Genomic DNA, 12,503 nt, shown 5'->3' with positions numbered 1-12,503 from the left:
AGCGATACGATTGGTTAAATCAAGTTTTTCTTTCAGTATTGTTTAGGGAAGTGACGCATGAAATAACTTAAAACAAAATCTCGCAGAACCCCGTTTTTTGGGGGGCGTGAAGAATTTTCTGTCTAATTTATTAAATTTTCTGAGCATTTAAATAAAAAATGATATAATGTTTACTATTACAACTTTTTACGCAGAATTTAAATAAGTCAATAACTAAAATTTGAAAAACTATCGGAGTTTCCCTTTAAAGGTTAAATCAGATTTTCAATGGCTTTTAATGTTTTTTTTTAAATCTAAACGTGACGACAGACCGACCAACAGACAAAACGCACGAAAATAAGCGTCTTTTATTCTGATGCGGGTACTAAAAAAAATAAATAAAATCTGATTATTTTAATTTTTTTAGGGAACTGATTAGTACCATGTCCTGCCGCTGCTTGTCACGCTACTGCAAGAAAGTCGCTACATTAAAAGTCCATTTAAAAAAAATGTGTGTGATATTTACATACAAAGTGCATTCTTAGAAGTTATAAACAAACATAGATGTTTTCTTTAATTTTTAACAGCTAGTTGACCAGAAAAAACATTTTTGACTAATATTTATATTTGTTATGAACATTTCTTGTACATTTTATAAATATATTTGACTTAGTGACACTTTAAAATACAAAAAAAAATGTCTTTGTTAACACATTGTAACATTACCTCCCTTACATTTATGTAATTGTTATAGAATTGGTGTATTTTTATGAAGAAAATCACTTGCATAATTAATTCTATAAACTGAACGGTTTGATTAAAAAAAAAAGTAGCCGTTGCACCTAAACTTTTCAAGTCACATCGCATGGTGAAATAATATTTTTCATTTTTCTTCTAGTTTTCGAGATCTGAGAGTGACAGACGGACAGATGGACATTTGCACAAACCTTACGGGGCCGCTAAAAATGAATGGTGAATGTACAACCTGTACTGTATTAACAACAGTACTATGGGACAAGAGTGTAATAACAGATAAAATATAATGTGTGTATATAATTCACGCTTGACACCACACAATAACGGCTGACCAGTTGTACAGCAGCAGTCTGTATTATTAGGTCACATACGTGTGCGTGAGAAAATAAAGCAGAGTCTTTAAGACAACTTTTATTTACATAAACGAAATATAGGGTCAAGGTGGAATTATGGGAAGCTGGTAGAACTTACTATCAGGGCCAGAAAAAAAAAAAAACAAGAAAGATCGATGTCCAGTACTATAAAGGAACGTGGAGGTAGCTATCGGGGGTTGGTTGGCCAATGTTCACAGTCGCTAGTCATAATTGCAAGTGGATTGTTTATTGTGCTAATTCATTGCTGGATTATTATTATAGATTGACTGTACCTTCACATTGTCATTTTTTAACTGTTATCCTTGTGCACATGACTTATATTTTGAATTAATTATTGGATTGAACGGAGTTTAAAAACATAAAACTGAAGAAAGAAATATTCAGCGCTGGGTTTCACTGAGAATATAAAAAAGCACACACATAGATTTAAAAAAAAATGTATTAATGTAGGTCATCGCCTTTTTAAAACTCTTGATTTCAGCTTTTACCCAACAACACTCGCCTAATACTTTGTTTACAGACTTCCTTAGACTTTTGGAACCAAGTTGATTTTATTTTCGTGATTAGATACATTTCAATGATTGATAGTAAGCATAATCGAAGTGTTAAAAATAGATTAAAAGACAAGATCATTCGAACATCTGTCCAGTTGGAATAACTTTGTTCAAAAGTTTGAATTTCAAGCATATTTAGGAATAAAAGTCATCCATAAGTAATTACATTAAAAGAAATCAAGAAAGGATAAAAGCTGGAAATAAAGCAAGGTGAAAGTACTACAACAAATTTTATCAAACAGTTAAAATTGTTCCACAATGAATTTTTTTTAAAGTTTCAGTTAAACAATATCAGATTTTTAATATAGTTTTGTTCTATTTAACATAAAAAAAATACATTAACAAAAGACAATATCACTATTATACAACTTAAAATTGCATTACATATACAAAAATAATTTTAAAACAATTTTTTGTAAAGTCAAGTCAGTATTGAACTCGTATTTTTGCACCGTCAAATTTGTCCTAGTATATGGAATGAGGAATGTGCCTTAATCTTTGTGTCTTTCAGAGTATTTTATTAAATTCTGTCTTTGTATTTAAAGATTTTGGTTCAGTGTTTCATGTATGCTACTTTACTTTTGCGTCTTCTGTCCTGAAGGCTTTCTAAATTTAGTGATTTTACTAAAGGTGTTACTCTAGTCAAATGTGAATATTCGTTTGTTATGAATCTCACTGCTCTATTTTGTGTCTGTTCCAGTTTCTTAATGTTTTCTTGAGTTGAGGGGTCCCAAACAGAAGATGCATATTCTATTATTGGCCTAACCAAGGTTAAATAACATTTTAGTTCTATGTTCTTATTTGATTTATAGAAATTTCTTTTAATAAACCTTAATCAGCCCACCCTCCACCCAGTTTCCAGGAGCCATGAAGTTTTGACTTGTATTATATTGTTAAAAATAAAGGTTTAAAAAATCTTATAATAAACACACTTTTACACACATACCATACATATGTACATCATTTGACTTGTTCGGTTTAATTCTCTATAACTATATACTAATATACATATCCCATTGTTCTCGTCAATTGATTCTGAGCTACTTAGGCAAAATGTATTCATTTTCTTATCATACTCCGTCATCGCTTCCCATTCTTCCTTTATTACTGAACAGAATTCATTCTTGCTATTTCCTTGCGAATGTCCTGGAGGATTATACGTTCAACGCCTGATAAACTTGTGCAGCGCAGGAGCTTAGCCTGGACAGCATATCTAAACCTTCAGCTGTTTTTTTCAACATCTCAGTCTGGAGATACATAAACATTAAAGAGGTATACAAAAATCATTTAGAAAACCAAAAAATAACATGAACAATCTAATTAGCTAGATACATTGTTATATATATATATATACAGTGCCTTTTTGAAGAAAAAATAGGTGCCGGTACTCAGTAATGCATCTCCTAACTTTTAACTACTAAGAAATTAATAATAAACGTTAAAATAAATTTTGAAAAAGGTGCCGGTACGCCGTACCGGTGCGTACCGTCACAAAAAAGCAATATATATATATATTTTACGTCGAACAAGGTTGCAAGATTAATTTGTGTGGTGTGTGGAAACGCAAACTCAGAATCCGGCCGCGAATGGGTCCATTTCGGCAATAATAATGTAAGTGGTAATTTAAATTATAAACTAAATTATAACAATAATATTAAACAACGATAACTCAACTATCAGATCACAATGTATTCAGTATGAATATCAGAAGCTATGAACTGAAAACTATCAACAACCACAAGCCTATCTCCAACAATCCATAACAACAACCCTATCTCCAACTATCAACAACCACAAGCCTATCTCCAACAATCCATAACAACAACCCTATCTCAAGTTATCAACAACCAAAACCCTATCTCAAGTTATCAACAACCAAAACCCTATCTCCAACTATCAACAACCAAAACCCTATCTCCAACTATCAACAACCAAAACCCTATCTCCAACTATCAACAACCAAAACCCTATCTCCAACTATCAACAACCCTATTTCCACTAATACGTATCGAAAGTGTTGCCGCTATGATTGTATTGTTCGGCCAACTGACGACATGATATCACAGGAGACGGAGTTTTATTAGTATTGTTATCATTACATTGTTTACATTCATATATATTCAATAAATTTATTGTTATGAAAATATGATTCAATGTGAGCTTGGCCTTATTGGTGTTGGTGAATGATTATCTAACTGATGTTTTGTTCAGTTCTATACTATGAAACGCTGCTTATTAAATGTCGTTTTCAATTATTTTCGACAAATGCATCCTTTCTCTTTGAAAACAAAAGTTAATAATTAGTCTCTAATGTAAGTAGCTTATATAAAGTAAAACATTTTCTGCCATAATACAACTATTTTCATAATAATATTTTAGAAAAAAAATATTTGTAGAAATCTTTTAGAAATATACTGAACGATTATGCCCCTTATTCCTCTAGTCTTCCATGTTGTTTTGTTTTACTAATAATAGTGTCATAACTTAAGTGAGGCAACTCAACGAGACATAGACCTTTATTTACGGTACACAAAAACAACATCTATCTTAGGCACAATCTCTCCATATTGGCTCTCTACTTGGCGGAAATCGTTCTTCTCTCCTCTCTTCCTAATGTTGACATCCTTCTCAGTCTAGTCTATCACAGTGCGCACCTTCTAGTACTAGTCTGGGTGGCGGTAAGCATGGCAGAGTTATAACATTGCCCCCTTCTTAGAGCTTTTCGTCCCGAAAAGAAACAGTGCAGTGGAGCTTTGACAGTTCAGGCGGAGGTCGATCGGTGGGAACCACAGACGGTAGGGTGCCTGTTGCCCACGAAGCCATCTGCACAGTTTTCCGCGGCCGACGCTTCCTCTTCTTCCAGTTGGCCAGTCTACGCTTGAGACGATATCGTGGTCGCTGCTTCGACCTCTTGAAGATAGTCGCTGATGCGAGCCAGCTGACACATGGAGAGTTAGTGGAGGTCAGGATTGCCAGCCACGTAACACAAATGGAGGTTGTGGCGATCACTGTAGATTCAAGGGTTGTTGTTCCAATACGCTGAGTCAGCGGACTCTTTCCATGGACGTCTCGTGACACAGTTGTAGGCCCACAGGTAGCCATGGTTTCAAGCACATAGTCTTTCTCAGCCTCATCTGTAAGGTACGCCCATGGAGCACCCTTGTAATGTTCATCCACCACTGCATCAGGTTTCGCTGGAATTATTTCCCCATCGTTCAAGTCACTCTCACTGATGTGAGCAGAAGTACACATTTCTGTTAAGTTCAGATCTTGTAGCTGGGTTTCTTGGCATGGTCACTGTCTCCGCAGGACGCACATATACAGTTCATGTCAATCGCCTGGATGCAGCTGCCAAAGTCCAATTCGTTGTTTCTGTCTCGGCCATTGTTGGGGCCCGTATTCGCCATTTCACCCAATGACATCGAAGGCAAGGAATCAGAAACCGTCTTGAGGCTTTCATGGTTCGAGTTCCCGTCAAAGGTACTGACAGATAAACAGAAGTCTTTAAGGTCCAAAGCAGCCAGCTTGGACGCAGACCCAACGTTGTCTTGATCTGTCCGGCTCATTGAGGTACTCGTTTCAGGTACACCAGGAACAAAAACTTCAGGCACATAACAGACTTCTCTTGTTTCTTCATTTGTCTCTCTCCTTTCGATTCGGCACATCCCGTTGAGATCGTCGCAGCAATCGTTGTCACGTTTCTCATCTTGAAAGTCACCCCCGCAAGACTTGTCCACAACACAGTCACAGACGGCGCTCCAATCCCCAGTGCCTCCATCACCACTGTTTGTGCAGCCACAGTCCTGACCAGATAACTGCCCTTTCACTAACGAGTTTATTTCCTCTTTCACTTGCGACACAATTTTATCACTTTGGTCTATTTGGCCTTCTACTTGCAATACACTTTCATCAACCTTGTTCAACATTATAATCCTACTCATGTTCCCCATCATGATCCTAATCGTGTTCATTTGTTCCTTAATTGCATCCCCACAGTCCTGGATCTTGCCAATGACATCAACAATCCCAGGTTCAATTTCAAATTGATAGGTCTCCGGATCTTCATCTTCATTGATCAGAGCTTGCCGCAGACGAGCCGTGAGCGTTTCCCTGCTACCGACGGGTTTTAAACCTCGGTCCCGAAGCTCTTGTCTTAGCTCTTTAATTAAGAGCTGATGTAATAGCTTCAACGATGCCATAGAGATCGAATCCTACCTCCTCTCGTTGAGTTGTCTATAATCCCACTTCTGACACCAAATGTAATAACTTAAGGGAGGCAAACTTTACGAGACATAGATGTTTATTTACATGACATCACAGTTACACAAAACAACATCTATCTTAGGCACAATATCTCCATATTGGCTCTGTACTTGGTCGGAAATCGTTCTCCTCTCTAATGTTGACATCCTTTTAGGGCTAGTCTATCACAGTGCGCACCTTCTAGCACTAGCCTGGGTGGCGGTGCGCATTGCAGAGTTATAACAATAGTATATAGATGTAAAAATGCTTTTGATGGGAAAAAAAATGCTTGCATATTAACATTCAAAAATTTTAAGTTTTGAATTGAAAAATGTAGTCGTTGAGCCAGAACTTTGCATGATCTAAAATATTATGATATCGGACATTCAAATATTTTCTAGTTTTTGCGATCTAAACTACTGTTCCCCTTTCGAATGCGATAAACATTGGAGGTGAACGTTAAGGAAGCATTAGTTTTATCTAGTTGGGACTTGTCTTAAATCAAGCCGATGTAGAACTTACCAGCTACAATAGTAGTTGAGGGAATGAAACTTAAACCTGAAACACAATTTGTGAATAAGTCAACTGTAGAAATAAGAAGAATAAATGTACACCTTGATGTAGTCGAAGATCGGATCGTTGAAGCAGGGATTAGATTTTTTTAGGTCAACTAAAGTGTCCACGCACTCTTGAAGACATGGGGCCAGAGGTCGGCAGTTTCTTTCAATGTTCTGGTAAGCAGATGTACCATTTAGCCATTCAGCTCGCCCGAAGTTGATCAAATCTGTGCATCCGTAATATGTGGCTGAATCACAGAAACTGAAAAACATTTCAATATGAATGTTAGTTCTTTCTTTTTCTTTCCTTTTTAAAAAAATTCTTCGTCTCATTCTCTTTTTTTTCAAATATTGGTTTTCTCTTCACTTTTTTTTTTTCTGTCTCTGACTCACTTTATTTCTTTTCTCTTTTGCGTATCTTTTTTCCAAAAAGCTCTATTTCTCTTTGTCTTTTAAAAAAGTTATTTAATGTGTAAAAATAGAGACGATTTACGATCAGAAGATTAAAGTAACGGGTCACGTTAACCTTGACAAGGTAGAAGATTCTATCAGGGCATCAGAGTTTTAAAAACGTTTCTATTTTTTTTTTTGAGATTTAACATTGTCAGACAGAGCACACCCTACTAATATCCTTTTTGTTCCTCTTTTGGGGACGCTAAAATGTCATATTACTTGATTATTAATGTCATCCAAAATGACACGCCCCCCCCCCCCAGCCTGAAAAAATTAAATGTAAACGTTTTGAAAAGTTATTTTTTGTTTTGCTATTTTAATGTTTCTTTGTTTCGCTCATAGACATCAATAAATATAGACTGGCCGAAAGAAGTAACTTCATGTGACTTGAAAACATGTAGAGTAGAGTCACTATTGCGGAACAGTTTGCAGCTACTTTTAGTTTTCAATTTTTTGCTCCGTAATGGTTAGACCTATGGAAAAACTAAAAGTATCTAGGCATTGCCCATCCATTTTCCGATAAAAATAGACGCATTGTTTAGTTTTTCAACAGATATTTAAATTTTACATTCAAATCGACTGAGATATGGTCAGTCACAATTACGGAACAGGATTTTTTAAGAAGTCACAATTGTGGAACACGGTAAAAATGTCGGAACAACGCCTATATAAAGCATATATTTATTAGTCTTATATAATACTTGAACTCCTTATCCTTTACATTAATTTTATTTTATTAAAGCTTAAGACAACACATTGTCACTTTTTGATTCTTTACCTCTTTAATTTAATTGACGTCACACTACCCTGATTTTCCTTTCAAGATTTTATTTTCCACTATTCTTTAATTCTTTTTTGTTATATTAATATTATATAGGCCTATATGATATTATTTGATATTATGATTTGTCCTCTTTTTGCTGGACGTCTGGTAATCATAAATTATATATTATATGTCATTTTATTCTCTAAATGTTTTTAAATTATGTATACTAATACAAACTCATATTTAAATTCCGATAATCTAAATACATATATGTAAATATTAAGCTAAATGCGCAGGTCAAATAAATGACATCTATAGTGTTCCACAGTTGTGACTATCTTTAAAAGGGTAAAAACTGGGTAAACACCACCCGATTTTTTTAAAATTAAATTACTGGTAGATGGCTATGAAATGAAGTTTTTCCACATCCATTTATAAACCGAAAATTAGGTGTATCATGCAGGTGATGTGTTATTATCATTTTTAAAAAGTCTTAAGCCCTGACCTATGCGGTTCTCCTGGTACGTGAAAAATAATGGACGATTCCACACCTGTCAACTTTAACATGGAGTCAAAATTAATTTTCTGCTGTGAAAGGAAAACCCTTATATTGGAAATGTAGAGAAATGGACCATTCGCAGTACCGTTACAGTAGTTTAGCAGAATTTTTCAAAATAAAGTAGATTTTAACTAATTTCGACGAGCTGTTCCGCAAACATGCCTGCTCCGCAATAGTGACTCTACTATATATCTTTTGTATTCGGATTTCCGAATTATGAAAAATTGCATGATCTTCATTCTTAGAGATTAAACTAATTATTCTGAATCATGGCGTGGACAAAAACAACATTGCCTTTGTCCAGCTACACTAGACTAGATATATCCTATAGTTATAGATGTCTCAAAACTTACTTGACGTCAGGACCGTAGGTAAAACAGTTCACGTTTTCCACATTTTCCTTTGGATAGTAAACTAAGAAGCCAGTGCACATCTCATCACTTGTTGATTGACCAGCCATCGTGGAACTGTTCCTCTTGCTAGTCGAGTACGTACATCGTGTCACTATCTCATCTCCTGGCCAGATTGGGAAAGGATTCTCTGTACTAGAAAAAAAGAATGTTCCTTTTAAACAATCATTGGATGTACATGTTTAAACAATCATTTGACGTACATGTTTAAACAATCATTTGACGTTCATGTTTAAACAACCATTTGACGTACATGTTTAAACAATCATTTGACGTACATGTTTAAACAATCATTTGACGTACATGTTTAAACAATCATTTGACGTACATGTTTAAACAATCATTTGACGTACATGTTTAAACAATCATTTGACGTTCATGTTTAAACAACCATTTGACGTACATGTTTAAACAATCATTAGACGTACATGTTTAAACAATCATTTGACGTACATGTTTAAACAATCATTTGACGTACATGTTTAAACAATCATTGGATGTACATGTTTAAACAATCATTTGACGTACATGTTTAAACAATCATTTGACGTACATGTTTAAATAATCATTTGACGTACATGTTTAAATAATTATTTGACGTACATGTTTAAACAATCATTTGACGTACATGTTTAAACAATCATTTGACGTACATGTTTAAACAATCATTTGACGTACATGTTTAAACAACCATTTGACGTACATGTTTAAACAACCATTTGACGTACATTTTTAAACAACCATTTGACGTACATGTTTAAATAATTATTTGACGTACATGTTTAAACAATCATTTGACGTACATGTTTAAACAATCATTTGACGTACATGTTTAAACAATCATTTGACGTACATGTTTAAACAATCATTTGACGTACATGTTTAAACAATCATTTGACGCACGTATTTGAAAGTAAATGCCACTAAATTCATTGCATATTATTCATATAATTAGAGATACCCATCGGATAAGTTTCGACAAAATGTCCCTTTCAGGATTGTCGCAACTAGTTCAGACATCATCCCACACTTCTTTGTAGGATGACTGCCTGGCCGTGTGGTACACGTTTTGGAATCTCGTCCGAATGGTCTTGATTGTCCTGGGTTCATACCCTGCCGGATGCCATCCCCAACGGGAGGGATGGTTTGGAACGAAATTATATTTAAATCTGAAGGAAAATCTAAAACAACAAACAAACGAGCATCCAACAGATGTAATTATGCCCTGGAGATCTAACGGGAATGTTTTGTGCGCGGTTGGTATGCCAACAGAAATTATAACCATTTAATCTAGCATGTGCATTGTATGTTTTTTTTTTCAAGGTAACAAATCTTCTGAAAAAGTTTAATTACATTTTAAACGTGTTCAATGATTTAAAAGGAAATATTGTAAAAATTCGCACTATTCAGGCTCTCTGCAAACTGCTTCACTCGACACTACCAACTCAAAGAACTTGACAACTCAGGGCTCCAAAGTAACGTAACAGTTCAATGTCCAATAAATCACAACCAATACTGTATAATTGGCACGTAACACAGACTGTACAAATATTTATCCGTTAGCAACCGTACCGCCGTATCAACTGGACTCTCCACCTTGTTCCGGGCTTGAATTGGGTTCAACAGTTCAGGGCTAACTTCACACACTGGGCTCGTTGTGTCTGACTCAATCGCAGATAAAGATCAAGACGCCGTCTCGTACTTGTGAGGTGTCTTGACTGTACTTGACAGTACTCCTCACCGAACGGTCGTTCTGCGCCGTACAGAACCACACCGCTGAACCACGTCGTCTGTAGTGAACCTTGCTGTAGTGAACCTTGCTGTAGTGAACCTTGCTGTAGTGAACCTTGCTGTAGTGAATAGTTTTTACTTGACACCTCCGTTCTTTATTAATGGTCTTCTAGATTCCGACGGAACGTCCCTCGACCATTCTGGTTGATCACATGGCTGGCTAGAGTAGTATTCACTTTAGATGTTTCTTGACACTTCGCCAGTCATTGCAGTTGACCGTCTCGGCTCGCCTAGTGCTGGCCTGGCTACCCCCATCTGTGTCACCCCCAGGTTTATAACACTATTCTTGAAAAAAAGCTGCCACACAAAGTGCACATAGGGTAGTGACGCGTTGTTGTTTGGTCAACATTTTGGAACTTTTCTTGAACCAAATTTCTTGAGGTCTCACAAACAAATTGTGTTCATATCTGTTTGTCATTACATCCTACTTTATGTCATGGTTTGATCTCAAGAGAGACTTTGTCTATTTCGCCTAAAATTAGCACTATAAATAGTTTGTAGTTATACAAGATTACAAATAGGTCATTGATAGTCACTGTAACACTATAAAGGGTAAAACTAAGTCAAAATCTTGTTTGTCTCTGGACTTAAACTGCTGAGTTTCATCTAAAACATATACTTGTTATAAGAAACTCAATAAGTAATGTGGCTAGTGGGAGTTTCTTTTCTTTCTAATCTCTGGAGCTCAAAATACATTTTACAGAGATGAATGTCTAAATAAAACTTTTATCGGACAAATTCGTTACTGTAAATAAAACAGAACTATTTCAATAGTGAAATGCTGGTTTGTCTTTTGGTTTGTCTTTTGATACTTAATAACTTAATGACGACGGAAACCACCTTCACTCACACACACACACACAGATAGATAGACACTGATATTTCACGTTTCGGAAATGAACATGAGGTACGTAATTCTCATGTTGCCAAGTTTTAAGTCAATGAAAAACTAATTTATTTAATGTCTCTCTTTAGTACTCTACTGTTTTTGTTTTCATAGATTCATGATTCTAATTCATATTTTGATGAGAAAATGTTTATTTTGATATCATTTTAGAAACGTTTTAAATAAAGAAAGAAAAAAATAAATGAAAGTTACTCACTAAAGCTTAAGTTCTGGGCTGTCATAATTATAGGTCATCTCATTGGTCAAATACAACACTTCCGTTTTATTTCTCACTATTGCGATGGACATTTGCTTCCCTAACAAAATATTTTCAATCAATTCCAACAAAAAATGAAGTAAACTATATCTATTGTATTGAGCATATGATAATTACCATATGTAATGATATACAGAGATCAATCAACGAGTTCATTTATAGCTCTATAGTTTGTTAAACACTTGTGGCTGGTAATAACAAACCAAATGATAAAGTCTCTTCTTCAAAGATCAACTTAAGTAACTATGACAATATGTAAATAAGAATGTCTCTGTTAAGGGCATGTCATATAAATTTCAACTTTTTCCGAGGCTGGCTAGTGACCAATGGGCCATTTAAGTTGTACTACGATATAGACCATGAGATCATAAAAATACACAGTCAGATAAAAGCAGTAGACAATACAAAACCCAAAAGAGAAATGTTATACTGGAATAAATGTAACCTAACACAACTACACCAAGCTGCATTAAACTTTCAACAAACATTCTTATTAGAAAAAGACATTAACCAACCAGTCGATGACCTCTGGAATTTCATTAAAAACCATCTTAAAAGCATTATAGAAAATCATATACCAACTAAATGTAAACGAAACAAAATAAATAAATGCTGGTTTAATAATAGACTAAAGAAACTTTATAAACAGAAGGAAAACCTATATAGAAAATTTAAAGAAACTAAGGCAGAAAGAGTTTACAAAAGTATATAAAAATTAAACACTTAACCCAAAAAGTAAGCAGACAGCTGCAGAGTGAATACATAAACAATGTAATATCTAAAGATAACAACAAAAACCTATGGTCATAATTAAGTCTAAGAAAATGGAAACAACAGGCATAGCGCCATTAAAAGATGAACATAACATAATACATAATGATAATGAAACTAAAGCAAAC

General features: G+C 34.9%; 1 protein-coding gene across 1 annotated transcript in view; it reads right to left on the bottom strand.

Moving 5' to 3' along the window:
- Window positions 1-1,131: 1,131 nt before the first annotated feature.
- The window catches only part of LOC106068158 (tyramine beta-hydroxylase-like), a 31,215-nt gene continuing 19,843 nt past the window's right edge, over window positions 1,132-12,503 (bottom strand). Inside the window, exons 9-12 of the mRNA XM_056005126.1 lie at window positions 11,545-11,644; window positions 8,594-8,785; window positions 6,520-6,724; window positions 1,132-2,910 (exon numbers count right to left, since the gene is read on the bottom strand). Of these exons, the coding sequence (XP_055861101.1) occupies window positions 2,818-2,910; window positions 6,520-6,724; window positions 8,594-8,785; window positions 11,545-11,644 (590 nt within the window). The 3' untranslated portion in view covers window positions 1,132-2,817. The remainder of the gene's footprint in view (window positions 2,911-6,519; window positions 6,725-8,593; window positions 8,786-11,544; window positions 11,645-12,503) is intronic.

This window comes from Biomphalaria glabrata, chromosome 12 (assembly GCF_947242115.1).
Source record: "Biomphalaria glabrata chromosome 12, xgBioGlab47.1, whole genome shotgun sequence".
Lineage (NCBI taxonomy): Eukaryota > Metazoa > Mollusca > Gastropoda > Planorbidae > Biomphalaria > Biomphalaria glabrata.
The sequence above is the reverse complement of the archived record's forward strand: the minus strand, read 5'-3'. Positions and strand labels throughout refer to the sequence as shown.